We start from the raw sequence: 15,556 nt of genomic DNA on the forward strand, positions 1-15,556 counted from the left end.
AGTGTTCAAAAACAAAGTTTAAAATAAGCAGCAAAGTGTCATGTTCCAGGAAATTCAAGTGATGAGTTAAATCCTCTTCAGAATGGTTTTGTCACTTTTTCCTAATCAGGTGAATAATAAAGAGTTCGCTGTCCTCAAGCAGTGGGAATTAATTTGATGTTTGCCTTTTTCTTTTAATAACTTCCAGTTATTTTCTTTCATGTAGAATCTTACCATGGAGACAGACCTGACAGCTGCAAATGGCAAAAAAGTCAAAGCACTTGAGATATTTGCTTATGCTCTGCAATTCTTTAAGGAACAGGCATTAAAGGTGGGGTAATGCTTCCTTATAAAGATTTTCTGTATTTATAACTAGTATAAATATGAGCTTAATATTTTAGCCTTGCCAAGCTTTGACCTAAGTTGTATTTGATGTAAACAAAGCTAGGCAGGTATAGAAACTCTGGGCAGGCTCTGGACTCTGGAGGGACTCACAACAGCCTGAAGTAATTTCCCCTTGCACAAGTCAAGCTTGATTCACTAATAGCATCACCGTGATGCAGAGTTCTGAATAGCTTTTTACTGGCTTAGGTATTTTCTTTTGCATTTTTAATAGGAAAAAAAGATGGATTTGACACGAAAATCTAAAAGATTATTATATTCCATTTCTGGTTTGAGATGTTGCAGTGCTCATTTCTTGCAGTGTTCTTGGGTCACAAGATGGTTTTTCTTATTTTCCAATGGAATACGTGTCCCCAGTAAACACATTCTGAGATTTTAAATCTTGTGTGAACAGTCAATTGTGAGTTAAGTAAACATTGGCTTCCAATGTACCACTACAATGTCAGTGTGAGCAGAGCAATTCCTGGGTCAAATCAGAGCATTCATCCAAGCAAGTGGTGTTTAAAATAGCCTTGTGGTTAAAAGGTAACCTACTTTTTTGAATGGGTTTAATTTATTTTCTCTGAGATCCCAGTCTATTCCTTATGGCTGCAGAGAAACAGTCCTGCCACTACAACTCAAATGCCTCATCTTGTCAAAGACATTTTTAACTATACTCTCTGGGGTTGGTTGTGGAGTCACAGGCTTAGACCTGTGCATAGAATGGGGTTACTTTTAGCAAATATGAATGTTGGATAAAATCCCATATATTTGCTGTGCTGCCTGCTCAGGGCTACCTCCTTTTCCTGATGTTAATAACTAAATCCCTGGCATTTGCGAGTGAATCCTGGAACTAATTAGCCAGGCCATGTAAGTGAGCTGTTACTTTGGACTGTACTGTGTCTGTCTGTGGTGCCCTGTGCAGTATAAAGGTGCTACTTTTCCAACATGGATTTTTCAACTGCAGCATAGCTAAACAAACACAACACCTTGGCTCAGCACATGCAGAAACATTTTTTTTTACATTCTAAAGGCCTGTTGTCCACCTTTCTGAACCTTTCTCTGTTTGGATGGAGATTTAGATAGGACATATGGTAATGACATTTTACTTGGAACCTTGCCCAAAACATGTCACTATATCACCTAATTTGCAAATGCAGTACAGACTTTCCTCTTTTTTAAGGGGAGAAAAAAAAAGGACAATAAAAGTACTAAACTAGTCTTGAATGTTTGCTTAAAGCAAAATTTTGAAGGACCAATCAGTCATTTTTTTAAAGGGGTTAACTGTAACTTCCCCTTGTTAACTGCATTATAAAAATTTGATTTAAAGGTAGGTGATATATAAAGAAGTCATTGAAAAATCCAGATTGTAAAACATAGATGTTCATGAGTGATACCACAAATATTTTTCTCTGTATTAATCAAGATTTAAGTGTGAATTCTTCAAGCAAACAGAAAGCCCCACGCCATGGCTGAGAATGTACATAAATATGCTGTAATATTCTGTAAATTGCTACTTTTGCAAAAGCCAACTTTTCTACTTTATTTTGAGCAGTAAACTTTTCTATAGCCCTCCTTGAGAAAACTTCAACCTTAATCCCACCTTTTGGCACAGTAAAGCATTCTTGGCAGGTTGGAAGTAATTCCGATTTGTAGCATGGATGTAACGGGGAAAAAAAAATTGAAAAGAAGGTTGCCATTACCAGAGCCAACAGAAAAGAATGTTTTCCTGTAGACACCCATCATTTTGCATTCACCTCAATTTTCCTTTATTTCCTTTTGTTGTTTTCTTTTTTAGGAGCTCAGTGACCAAGGAGGCTCAGACTTTGAAAACACTGAAGTAAGATGGGTCATTACAGTGCCTGCTATTTGGAAGCAGCCAGCAAAGCAGTTTATGAGACAAGCTGCCTACAAGGTAATATTACAGGCTGAATGTAGAAATACCCCTTTAAAGCTCTAGTTTATAAGCTAAATGATAAAATGTATTTGGGGAAAATTAGTATAAATTGTATAAATGCAGTCTAGAAATGTTGAAAGAGGAGTTAACTCTACCAAGCAGTAAGCTGTATGTTATATGTATTCACCTCTTAAATAAATGCCTTTTTCTTGCTATTTGCTTTTATATATTGGTGTCCCTCACTGCAGACTCTGATATTTTAGTCATCTTGGACAATGTATTCCTGCTGAATTCAGTGCACATGGAACAGATGGAGTTTTGAGACCCAAGGGAAAGTTGAGTTTAAAATACTGGACACAGTTTTGTTTTGCTACTTTCTTTAGGTCATCACAGACTTTTAAAGTTTTTAAAAAAAAAAAACGGAAAAAGGAGGGAAAGAAAAGAGCCTGCTTGGTGGGACTTTTTTCCAGTTCCCATTTTCCCACAGTAGGAGTGAAAGCACTGTGAACCGGATAGTCTGGATATAAAATAATTTCAAATGTTATTTTCGCCAGTAAGAGGTTTATCTGCATTTAACTCTTTTCCCCCAGCTGCCCTTCAGATATGTGCACTTTCCATATGCATGTCCTTTATTTCAGATTCAGTTTGTGTCTCTAATACATGAGATGTACACATTCTTCTTTTCATCAGGATATTAATTTTTAGTTTTTTGTTTTTTTTTTAATTTTTGGTCAGAGACTTGCGTAACCCATTGGCAGCAGCTAAGCAATGCACAGTTTGTAAAATATCTTCTAGTTCATGACTAATTTGCAGAGTGCTCCTGGGAAGCACCCAGATTTTTCTAACTCTGTTTCTAACTATCTCTAATGTTGAGCAACGTTTTTCTTAACAGTCTGTATTGTGGGATTGCTAATGCTAGTGCCAGAAGCAAAACACTCTTAAAGTTCTGATGGAAGGACACGGTTGTAGGTAAATCTGAAACACTAGAGACCCATTCATTATCTCTGTATATTGTTGTCTGCCTGCTGTCCGTGTGCATGTGTGCTCGTGAAGTGGGAGCTGTGTAAGGAGCAGGGCAGGGTTCAGGTAGATCTCTTGGCATTTCTCATTTGTGGCACAATGGAATGTTGTTAATTAGTGTCTGTGTCTGTGGTTGTGTCTGTGGTTGTGTACTTCTATGGGCAAGCTTGGCAAACAGCAAGGACTGACAAGGCTTTTAACTCGGGGTGTGTGATCCACTGCAGGAAAACTTGTGTTTAGGGAAATAATTCATGTTAACTTGACACAGGGCTGATTTTTTTCAAAGCAGTGCAGAAAACAGAATTCTGAATTGCTATTCAGTCTTTCAGATTCCTATTGCTGGATCCAAATATTCCTCGTGGATGGATCAGAAGTTGCAGCTCTTGTTAGCTATTGGAAGATGGAAGCATCTTGAAAATGAGGGGCATCATGTAAAGTGTGAAAAGGCAGTGGTAGAAACCTTGTAACTGGAGACACACTGAAGTACAAGCACCAGTCTGAACTGAGAGTTAACTTGCAGAAAATATTAATGAGCTGTGGAAATCTGCTGAGCAATCCGTGTCAAATGAGGTAGCTGCAAGAGAGCTAAAGTACTAAAACAGCTTCACTGTCACTGGTTCACAGTGTAAAGCCCAGCCTTTCTGGAATGGTTAAGTAGTTGTCTAGGCAAAGCCAATGGAATTGATGAAGTAAAGTAAGGAGTGTTGGAAATCTGCTTCTGTGCTTAACATCCATCAGCTTTTGACCAACCTATGATGTCAGTGCACCTCTGATGCCCCCTCATCTCTGCTTTGCCTTAAACAAAACATTGCTAACCTGGAGCTCCTCATCTGCCCAGGGGCTCCTGCATTGTCCCCTTCCAGCTGCTGTGCTGCTTTCTCACTGAATGAGTAATCTGAATGTTCCCTTCAGCTCACAGTTCTTCCTCTCTCTTTCCATCCAGTCTATCAAAATCCTGCTAATTCTGCCTGTATGACAGCTTTTCCTGTCTTTGCACACTGCTGAGCTTTCATCCAAGCTGTCAGTGATTTTGCATCTTGGTTACTGCAACATCATTTCCTTGGCTTCAGCAGCTGTAGTCTGGCCTGGTTTGTTTCTTTTCAGAATATTGCCACTGAAGAGTTTTGTAGCCTCACATTTGACAGGGAATCAGCCCCCATTTGAGTCCATCCATGTCATCTCAGACATAAGTTGCATGAACATCTGTATTGCTTACTTATTTTCCTCTCCTGAATCCCTTTTTTAAATGCTGGGGTTTTTCATGCCTACAAAAACTTGACTGTGATTAACCTGCTTACATAGAAAACTGTTCCTCATTGCTTCTTGCTGTTACTCTGCCTGCCCTATCTGTATTCATCTTTGGTGCTTTTTGTATCCTTAACAATTTTTATAGCTGAGTTATTACCTCTTTGAAGCAGGTATTCATTTATTATCTCTGGGGCCTTCTGAGGGACTAAGTCCAGCAGGTTGTAGAGAGTTGCATGTCTTTACAGATTATTTTGCTGAATCAAAATTACTTAATTCCCGAATAACAGTTCACAGATGCTTTTTCCTGTCGCATATGCTTAATTCCCATGTGTCCAGAGATGGTTCTAAAGCTCTGGGACACTTGCTGAGGTCTGGTCAGAACTGGAGAGAGATCTGTGGCAAGAGCAGTGTCAACTCTGTAGGACTCACTTAGCTTTAAGTTTCCTTTCCCAAAACATGTCTGCTGGGATTAGTGTGCACTGCATCACTGTTCACTACATCCTTAGTAATGACTTCTAGTGTTTATAGTCATATTTGCCATTTTCCCCACCAGTAAAATACAAGGCATCATAAATAGCATCAGCTTCTCTTGTTTCTATGTCCCAGTTTTTCTGCTCCACATTCTTTGGGCGCAGTAAGTGCGGAGCAGAATCTGCAGGCTGGAATTCCTTGGACATGCTAATAGGAATAAAATCTTAAAGAAGAGTTGGGAGTGTGACAGGAATATATTAATGCAGAAGGTGTAAGATAAGAAAGTAAAACATGGCATAACAAATGCACTCAGGGCAGGGCAAAGGAGAGAGAAGGCTGGTGCATTTTTGTAAGGTTGCCCAAAATAGTCTCTGGGCTTGCAAACTTCAATCAGTTGGTCTAGTCTGAGATACTGAGGGTTCTATTCTTTATAATATGAACTCTTGAGTTTTGAAACTGAGTTCTACAGCTCTGAAGTAGATTTATTTTTCAATTACAAATTGCAAATAAAACCATTTGCATGGTAAGCTCATATAAACAAAAAGAGAGGCAGTCTAGGTTATAGGACTAAAGCATGTGAGCCTGAAATTCCAGGGGCTTTATTTAATCAGCTCCTATTCTGAACATTTATTATTGTTTTCACAGTTTGGTCATGGAATGTGCACAGTGAGAATTATTTAACATGTTGTGTTCTGAGGTCAATGACATTACATTGATCAATACTGCTTTACTCTGGAGAAACCTTCAGAGAAAAATAAACAGACTTGGTGAAAGAGTAATGTGACAGCATAAGAAATTCCTTGCTAATAAAAACATGACAGGAAGTATATTTGATTTTTAAAAGGGGGCTTGGGAGGCTTAAGCAGATTGAAATTTGTGAAGCTACTCTTACTCCCTCATAAGTCTGTTCTTCTGTACATAAAACACATGCAACTTAAATGTATTTGTGTAGGGACAGCATGACAGGCTTCTGCTATAAACTGCATAAGAAGGTGTAAGCAGCACTGGGAAGCTGGTTATTTTTCTGAAACAGTACTTGTTAGTGAGGCAGAAGTGTGTTAATATATCATCCATCCTGATCATTTGTAGCTTGTGGGGGTCTGTTGAGTCTCTGATTTCACTTTTGTGATATTAAGATCTTTTTAATTATGAGGATTAAATTGTTTATCGGGTGATTCTGCATCTTACAGCTATGTTTAATTAATTTAATTAATTAGGAAATTATAACTAATTGAGGGGTGAAGATTACAGAGTAGAAAATGTTTAGTAATTGATCTCTGCTCACGCATTTGAGTTCCTCAACCAGGTTCACATGAAGGCAGAGGTATCTGCTAATCCAGTTCTACATTTCTGTTTGTTCAATTCTGTGGCACTAGTTGGAGCATTTGGAATTTTTTCTTTTGCTAAACAAGTGAAACAAGAGGTTTTCATAGCATTCTGTGTAAGAGTGAATCAGTGCCTGTCTTACAAAGTTTGGAAACACATTTCTCAGGTCCTTAGAAATTGCCTGAAGGCAACCGAAATAGCCAAAAAATAGAATCTTCTTTCTGCCTGGTGGAAAGACTCTGGTGGATGGCATTTACCAGCCCAAAAAGGAAATGATGGTCTGAAAAGCTGTAAGCTACAATCATTAGGGACTGATAGAAATCCACAAATGTAACTCAGTGTGGACAGGGTCTAAAACTAGTGGGTTTGATTGTAATAAATTCATAGAAAAGGGCAATAGATTGGTCTAAAAGACATCTTAGATGCCAATATTCAGTTACAGAGAAAAGAAACACGAGCTGAAATTGGAACTGTAGTGAAAACTATTGAGGCAAAATGAGAAAGCCCAAGGTACAGAACAAGATGCAGCTTAGAGAAGACAGCAAGCCTTTTCCTTGGTGCAAGTCCTTCTCAGTCAGGGCCACTTCTGTCCTTTTAGTAAAATCAGCCTGAGCCATAAGGACCCACACTGAGGATGTTTCTAAATAAAGGGGAGAGCCTGAGACACGAGGAAGAGACTTAAATAGGAAGAGTCAGGTTTTGCTGTTGTGGTAACTGGTGCATGCCCTGGGTACAAAAAGCATTTCTGATGTATTATAACATGAAAAATTGAAAAGCTTATGAGAATTTAATGGCTTCATTTTTCTAATGCACGCTAGCCATCAAACTTGCAAGTAATGTTCTCCTGCACCTTGGGGGATATAATGTAATGCAGCAAAAAAATTCCTGGTAATGCCACTTGGAGCTAAGCTTTTAGTTACTGCCCAAAGGTGATCTGTGACAAGAGTCCCTTGGGAAGGAACTGCAGCAACATCACGCTGGAGAAATATGGACCAAATGCCATTGTGGTCCCATTTATCTTCAACTTTTCAAAAAACATGCCTTCTACTTGTTATCATTCAGCAAGATGTGACTCAGCTTTAGTAATGCTAATTTGGATTTATTTGTGGTCCCAATATCTGAGATAGTTTTTGAGGAATGAGAGGGCAGAGGCACAACAAAACAAACAATTGGTTCAAAAGAAAAATGTTGGTGATTTCAGTCTCTTGTGGTTGTTCCGTACCTAATAAATGATCCAAGATTCTTCTTCTTGGAAAATTGTGTCTGGGATTACTTCTGAGACCAAAATGTGATAGACTGGATCTAATGTCCTAAGTAAGGTCTGCTGCAATTACTGGTTTTCTTTCATGTCTCACAAATACAAAAAATCCTTTTCTCTCTGTTGATGACCCAGAAAGCTTCTGCCTTGCCTGCAAGGTGAGAAGCAACAAACTATGTTTCTTATGAGCAGTTAATAAATACTTTTTGTCAAATAGGCACAGGTAAACTGCAGAACCTTCTCCATGAATTGTGAACAAAAGTTCTGGTTCATGATTGTTAGCCAGTGATCATAATTCAGATATTTCCTGCCTTATGTTCCACCTCCCTTCCTAAAAGAAAAAAAAAAAAAAAAGATTCTATAAATTAAAAAAGGGGAAATTGTAGTACAAAATCCAAAAGACCTGGTAAGGATAAATTTTATTCATAGAGTCAAACAGTCTATACAGTCCCAAAGAATTCCAAACTCAGGCTGAAAATAAAAGTATATATACTATATAAAATACATATAAAAGTAGATAATGAAAGTAATTTATAAATTATTAAATACAGAAATGTTCAGGTAAAGCAGTTTGTACTTTTTAGCTGGGTAGCAACACCAGAAAAATAAATTGAGGCAGTCTGACTGTGCTTAGCAAAGGCATTTATCTCAATCAGACAGCCTAGCTGTCTGTAACAAACTGGTTCATCTAATCAGTGGCCACACAAAGGCAGCATTTCTGGCTGGAGCCAGTGCAGCTCCACACATTCATTATTTTAAGTGTGCTGAAAATAAAAGTCATGCTTCATTATGGTTCCAGGTGCCCCATTTGTTTTCTTGCTTTTCAGAATGAGATAATGCCATAGTTTCTAGGCAGCCATTAAGAGGGAGAAATGTTCCATGTTATTTCTTACCTCAGGAATAGCTTCACTGACAGGTTAATAAACAGAAGGGAAATACCAAATGGATTCTGCTTTGGCCCAGAGTAACTTGCTAAGTAGCATGATCAGGAGTGTGCATGCACAGCCAGCCAGGGTGACTGTCCAGAGCCTGAGCACCCTCATTCCAGCAAACTTCAGCAACAGCTCCACTGAAAACCTGAGTATTGGTTTGAGTACTCAGAAGTTGATGCTTCCTTAGTGGGTTGTTTCACAAAATTCATTCTCAGTGATTTGCAAAATGTTATATAGGAACCATGTAGCAGAAGTGAATGCAAAAGTTGGATTTCAAGTCCATGTCTGCTATTTGTATCCTCATGGTTTTTTTAAGCATAAGGACAATTTTTACCCCTACAGCCAATGAATGAATGAATGAGGAGCTGAATTTCCTTCTCTGACAAGACACTGGACTGAGGCAGATAATCTTTTTTGAGTGCAGTAATTAACTGCATTAGTGTTGTAAACTCAACTTGTGCATCCCTGATTCATTGAACCAGTTGCTTTCCATATATTGCATCACTTTTTAATGTGACTCATGGCTGATGTTTCGGATTACAGGACTGCTTGAGGCTGTTGTGCTCTATATATTTTTAGCTGTAAAATATATATTAAAAAAATGTGCTGTGACAAATGTTTCCTTTTGATTCCAAGATACTTGAACAAAAGTTCTAATTACAATCCATACAGAAACCTGTGAGGACCTGAATAACTGCAGGCTTGTAGCAGTGAGGCTGGTACTGCTGTCACCCTGTCAGACAGGATGGGCTCCCTCTCACTGATGCACTCAAGGGTTTGACACAAGAATCACAAAGACAAGGAGAGAAAAAGTGTGTAAGTCCTTAGCCTTTGGGAAGGATTCCTTCCTGCAGTTCTGGCCTTTCTCAGTATGGAACACCTGCAGCATTTTAGAGTCATGGAGGCATTAATTGGGAATGTTGGTTGGAGATCATCTAGCCCGACCTTCCAGATGAGGCAGGGTTATTGCCAACACTGTGCCAGCAGTGGCTTTACTGAGTCAAGTTCTAAAACTCTCCAAGGACAGAGATGTGTTTCTGAGTAGCTGTTCTTGTGCTGCATCACCATTTTAGTATAAAAGAGGTTTAGTACCCAGTTTAGACCCCACAAGCTGCAGTATGAGACTTTTGTCCTGCCTTGTATCTCCTGGCAACTGAGAAAAATCGTGTTCTGCTGTCTTTGGACCTACCCTTCAGAGAGCTGCAGGCAGCTGTTCAACTGCTTCTTGGCCCATAAGAGTTTCTTCCACCATAAAACTTATTTTAACTGTAAGTAAAATGCTATTTTAAACCTCTTGGTCCTTCAGCATACATGGTCATGCACAACTATTAAAGGGGGAGTGGCATAACTGTTAACTGGAATTAATTTCTGTGTTGTCTAGTGAAGTTCACCAAACCAGCAGTTCAGGTGCAAATGTGAGGTACCTTATTCTATCCTGACTGGCTGCAGATGAGAGGATTTCACCCAAAAATCCCTTTCACAGGAGCTTGCAGCTTGTGAATTCCGTGTTTGAAGTAGGAGCTGCAGCAGGTTCAGCCCAGGTGAAAAATGTGGGAAGGTTGTGAATTTTCAGTGGGTTAAGTTCCTTTATACAGGCTTCTGCTATGGGCAAGCCCTGGGAATTCAGAAAGCACTGCCAAGCCTACGCCCTGGTGTTTTAAAAGCAGGGAAGTAGGGTATAAATATATAGTGACAGTGTCTACTTCCTCATGGCAGAAGGGAAAATGTCTGACGCTCCAAAAGAGCCCTCTCAAGATAAACCCAAAATCGTAAGGAAGGTTCAAAAGCTGATTTTTATTTTGGATTTCATCCTTTTATGCCTTTTGTATTATTTCATCATTTATGTTTGTGCAAATTGAGTAAATGAGAACTATTACAGGGGTCTTTTAGCCTCCAGCTTGTGCTCCTCCATTAGTGGCTTTTTCATCTTCAATAGCTTGTATTCCCCTTGTCTGCAAAATAAAGTTACTACTATTTTACCATAGCCTGAGATGTCCTTTATGCTTTCTCAAGCAGTTTTCTCCCAGAGAGATGAATATCTTTGTCCTGACCCTGAGCTATACAGGTGGGGGAGCTGACATTGAAAGAATTCTGCAGCTGTGATAATTATCCACAATGTTCTCATTTGTGAAATGCAAAGTATCAGTGACACCTGATCAGGCTGGGATGAAGGACAGCCTATGCTACAAACCTAATTTTAGTTCAACCAGCAATAATAGTGTGAAAATGTATGCATTCAGGTATATCTGTTTTGTTTATGCACGTATGTGTAGCAAATGTTAAGAGAAAGCAAAAAGTGTCTCTATGACACTGTGGATGTCAGATCTTTGCAGGATCAACCACCACCCAAACCTTGTGTTGATTGGATTTTTAGTAAAATGTCAATACTAAGTTTTCATCTGTGCTCTTATATCCAGAGTATATAATTCTGAGAGGAGGGAAGCACCCAGCAGCTCTTCCTCCTGCCTTTGGCAAATCCAGCCTCTCTTCTGTGGTCACTGAGAGGAATCTTTAAAAATCCTGTTTATTTTGTGGTTGTTGAGTAATTTTAAGAATCTGTCTTTGAAGAGAAAAGTGAGCAGAGCTAACTGGGCTGCCTGACCTCAGTCTATTTTATTTACCCACGATATTTCCTGTACTGCAGCACTCTTCATCACTCTGAAGTCTAAGGGCAAAGCATCAGGGTATGTGATGGTGTAGTGATTTTCAAACATCATTTTCAAGGGCTTCTCCAGGCTGAAGATCCAGCAAAAGTGCATGCACTGTACTTTTCTTGCAGCTTTGTGGTACCCACTCACCCCACTCCCTGCCAACCCTGCTTCCCCTCGAGTGCCTCTTTGGGATAATGCTGGGAGTCTTTTCCCATGTTGCTCATCCTCTTTCCTGGCACGCTTTGCCTCTGTAATTAGATCTCAGTCGTTTATTTGTGACATCCCAGACTGATGCCATAGGACTGGAGAAAGTGCTAGCTAGTGAAAAAGGAGGAGGATTAGAGGAGCTCACTTACCAAGGCACTAAGTGGATGGTGTTACCATGAATCCCTTAACACAATGAACTGATTAGTTTAAACAGTGGAAGTTTCACAAGCCACTTAATTTCCAGCCGCTTTTTTGTCTTGCCTTGATTCAGCCTCACAATACTTACTTCATGCAGTCTGCACAGTGCTTAACTTGCAATCATGCCTTTCCTCTTGTTCCTAATTATAATAAGTATCTTGGAAAATAGAAAAATGTTGGTGTTAATTCTCAGCTTCTCTTATTTTGGTTGAATGATGTCCTGCAGAGCTTCATTTCCTCATGAACCCCATCGTCTTTACTGAGCTGTTTCATGGGATCCAACTTCTAGATTTTCTATATGGTGCTTACAAATGGGGCTTTAGTGGTAAGTTAAAGGTTTTTCCTACCAACCAGTAGAATAGATCACTGCACTTTTCTGGTCTGCAGACAGTCACTTGTGAAGTGATTAAAGTAGTGCAGTTGCTGGAGGTGACAAACTGGGAGAGAAGAATGGGGAGCAGGGCTGTGGTGGAGCTGTGGTGAAGCTGTTCTGCAGCTTCTCCATGTGCTCCGTGTGCCACAGGTGGAAGTGGGACCTTGCTGCTTGGGGAAAAGTAGCATTTGGCTGTGACACTGAACTGGAGTTCTGTGGAGGGAATTCATTCCCACTTCATTGTGGGCTCCTGTGCAACCTTAGGGAAAGCCTTTTAGTCTCTGTGCCTTGTTTTTCCAGCTGTGTAATGAGGGTGGCTCTTCCTCATGTGTTTGTCTGTTTATTTTATTTATGCTACATTTTTGTATCTGGAAATGCATTATTAATTGTGAATGCAGTACCTACAGTCCTGCAGCAGTACTGAATTAGGTCTTAGATATAACAGATACACAAAAACAGACCTATAAAATATATCAAAGCAGAAGGAAGTAGGGTTCATCCAGTCAGTTATTTTAATAAGTTTTATAACTCAAAAGAACAGGTGCACTCCATGTAAGACATGTTTCTTGTGTTATAAATCAGTGGTCAGGTGGGTTTTTTTCCCCTTTAAAAATATATCTGATATATCTTTCTGAAAAAAAAAAATGGAACTTTACCTGTTGCTTTCAATAATTTGCAATGATAGAAATAGGAAACAGGTAACTTGTCAATGATGGTGTGTTTCCTAACATTGTACTTCTTTTGAGGTCACTGTGGTGTAGTAATGAAGAACACACTGGTGTTTTGTCTGGCTGTGGAAAACTGCAGCTAAATGTTGATACTTCTAATTACAGCAGCATTCAGAGCCGAGACATTTTCATCTAGACCTACCTTAAAAAGAGTGACTGCATGGAATATTCTTTTGTAATGCTGTCTTTAATGTCATATACATTACAATATTTAAAAAATAAATGTGCATTTATTTTATTACTGAAAGTAATTTATTTTATCTTTTCTGTGTGTTGTGGCATGTGAGGCTGAGTTTTAAAAGCAGCATCTTTTAATCTGTAGTAATAGTGATTCTGCATGTGGAGTGAGTGAAAACAGTTCCCTGAAGTGCTCAGACTGTTGTACTGAGCTGCAGTCCAGACCTCAATATTTGCCTGTGGTGAATTAGTCTAACACTTGTCAGCTGTTGAGGGAGTCAGGAATATGTTATGGTCAGCTATGGCTCTCTCCTGGTGACACCTCTCTGGCTATAAAGGCAGAGCTGGTGGCCAGGGTGAGAATTCACCTGCATCTGGATGGTGAAGTTATTTATGCTCCAGTACATGAGACTTTGAAGCACTTTGAAGTTTGATGATGATGATGCATCTTGGCAAATGAACAGCAATGCACTGGCACCAGCACACAGACCTGTGCTACTGGAGGGAGTGAGGTCTGGGAGTTCTCTTGTCAAAAGATGAAATCCTGGTCCTCAGGCAGATGAGGAAAGTTGAATTTTAGATCAGTTCTTTTGATGGTGTTCTTTGCTTCTTCCAGGTGTATAAATGCAGCAATGTCTTGCAAATTAATTTAAGAAATTTTTTGTGCTCAAAGAATTTTTGTAATCCCACAATGAGTTTTCCACTTTAGTGTTCTTGGGGAAACTGCTGTCTGCTTCCTTCATATTCCATAAGTGATGACTGCTAATGAATGTTATGGGAGCAAGGAAATCTCCTTAGCAGGCTGGAGTCAAGACACTGCTCTGTTCTAAAGTCTACTATAAGCTTCCCTGGCTAAAAGCAAGTTGGTGTGTCTGTCCCAGTGCCAGAATGATCTCTGGAATGTTGACTATTGAGACATTGTTGAGGCCTGTCCTACTCAAGCCTGTTAACTTGTGATCCCTGCTCTTTATTACAGTAGTACTTGGGCAGCAGTGGGCAAGAACACAAAGTGAGGCTGACAGAAAGCAGAAAGTATAAAATACAGAAAATTCCCAAATGCCTGCAATTAATAATTTTAACAAATGCATCGCTGTTTCTTCATGTTGACTGCCTGCTGTTTCCACTCCTCTTTCTCTGCATGCTCAATATTTTTCTCCCATCTGTCCCTTGGCCATAATGATGGGACAGATGTACTGCCTAAATCTTCCTCTTGGAACTTGTATTAAAACAACCTCATTGCTCCCTTCCTCTCCAGCAGTATTTATGTGCTCATGTTTCTTTATCATCTCCCCTTCCCCCATTTTCTCTGTGCTGTATATAGATGTACAGATATATATGTAATGTGATCTCTTTCATGATCTAAGTAGAAATACTATATACACCAGCTATGAAATATTGTTGCTACATACACATATTTTTATCTATAAATATGTATGTGTGTATATATGTGTGTCTCCATATAAAAATATGTGTTGGATGCCTTGTACCTTTCAGTGTAAAAGATTCTCTATATGTTTTTTTTATGATGTGAAACAACACATTCTTCATCATAGCTGGGCCTTCAAACTCTGTAAGAAAAGCTTTTAAACTAAAAACCTCAGCATTTTCTTCATGAGGTTCTGTTAGGCTCAGCTGTGCTTTGAACTGTTAAAAACTGTCATTTCTGTTGGATGTTTTCCTCAGGAGATATTTTGGGTATGTTAAAATCATAGCTAGAGAGAAAAAGGAGCAAGAATAGCATCTGCTGTGCTTGGAGGGTCTGAGAACACAGATCCGAGTCCCTCTGCTGCAGGTCACTGCCTTCCTCTCCTGACTGCAATGTGAAAAGTTCATGGTACAGGCTGCTGCTGGAGGAGGGGAGGAAGCAAATGTTATTGTTAATGGTTTACTGTTTGCTTTTAGCAGAACCAGCCTTGGGAGTTTGTACTAAAATTCCCCCTACAACAGATGATTTGGCAATTAATACAATCTTCTCCCCACCACCACCTCCAGTGAGGAAATAGCAGAGTGTGCTACTCAGTTCTTGTCACCTCTGCGAATGCTTTACGTTGTAGCCTTTGGATTTTAATATCCTTAGCAACAAACTATTTTTCCCCTAAAATACAATTTTGTCTTTAGTGCGTAGGTTAGCCTGAGACTAAGAATTGTCTGTGCTGCTGACGCACACTCAGTACGAGGAGCAGGCTGAGCACTCTGGGGTCCATCCACGTTGCTAGGTATTGAAAAAAACCCTCTTTCTGCTCAGTTCAGAGCTCTCACACAACATGATAATGGATTAAGTGAAAACGAAAGCAGGGTAGTCAAGAGCTATTTGTTCTCCAAGCCCTTATTGGATAGAGCAGGAAATGGTGCCCTTAGAATTGCAGCAAGATCCAGATTAGGCTTTTAGCAAAACTCTCCAAAGGCAAAGACAGTTTGTGTGCAGAGACCATACATTTTTGGAATTCTTAAGCAGATCAGATAAATCTGTATGTCAGGGACCCGAGCATTTATTCATATCTGGAATGTTGCTCTTTGCAATGCAACAAGCCAAAGCTTCCTGTGTGGAAAAGCTCAGCTGGACATAAGTGATGTTGAAGTGAGCTGGCGTGAAACCAGCCCAGCCTGTGCCCACCACATCCAGATGGGTCACAGGAGGGAGTGGGTTTATCCTGAGGCACATCTTCATCCCCAGTACAGCTCCAGGGCTTTACCTAAGCCAACGTGCTCA

At 39.6% G+C, this 15,556-nt stretch overlaps 1 protein-coding gene across 7 annotated transcripts in view; it reads left to right on the forward strand.

The window, feature by feature from the left end:
- The window catches only part of HSPA12A (heat shock protein family A (Hsp70) member 12A), a 94,877-nt gene that overhangs the window by 65,083 nt on the left and 14,238 nt on the right, over window positions 1-15,556 (forward strand). For all 7 annotated transcript variants that reach the window (XM_086900661.1, XM_086900660.1, XM_086900659.1 and 4 more), the window contains 2 exons: window positions 206-310; window positions 2,159-2,275. In XM_086900661.1, the coding sequence (XP_086756787.1) occupies window positions 206-310; window positions 2,159-2,275 (222 nt within the window). The remainder of the gene's footprint in view (window positions 1-205; window positions 311-2,158; window positions 2,276-15,556) is intronic.

Source organism: Cyanistes caeruleus, chromosome 8 (assembly GCF_971803275.1).
Source record: "Cyanistes caeruleus chromosome 8, bCyaCae1.hap1.1, whole genome shotgun sequence".
Taxonomy (NCBI): Eukaryota; Metazoa; Chordata; class Aves; order Passeriformes; family Paridae; genus Cyanistes; species Cyanistes caeruleus.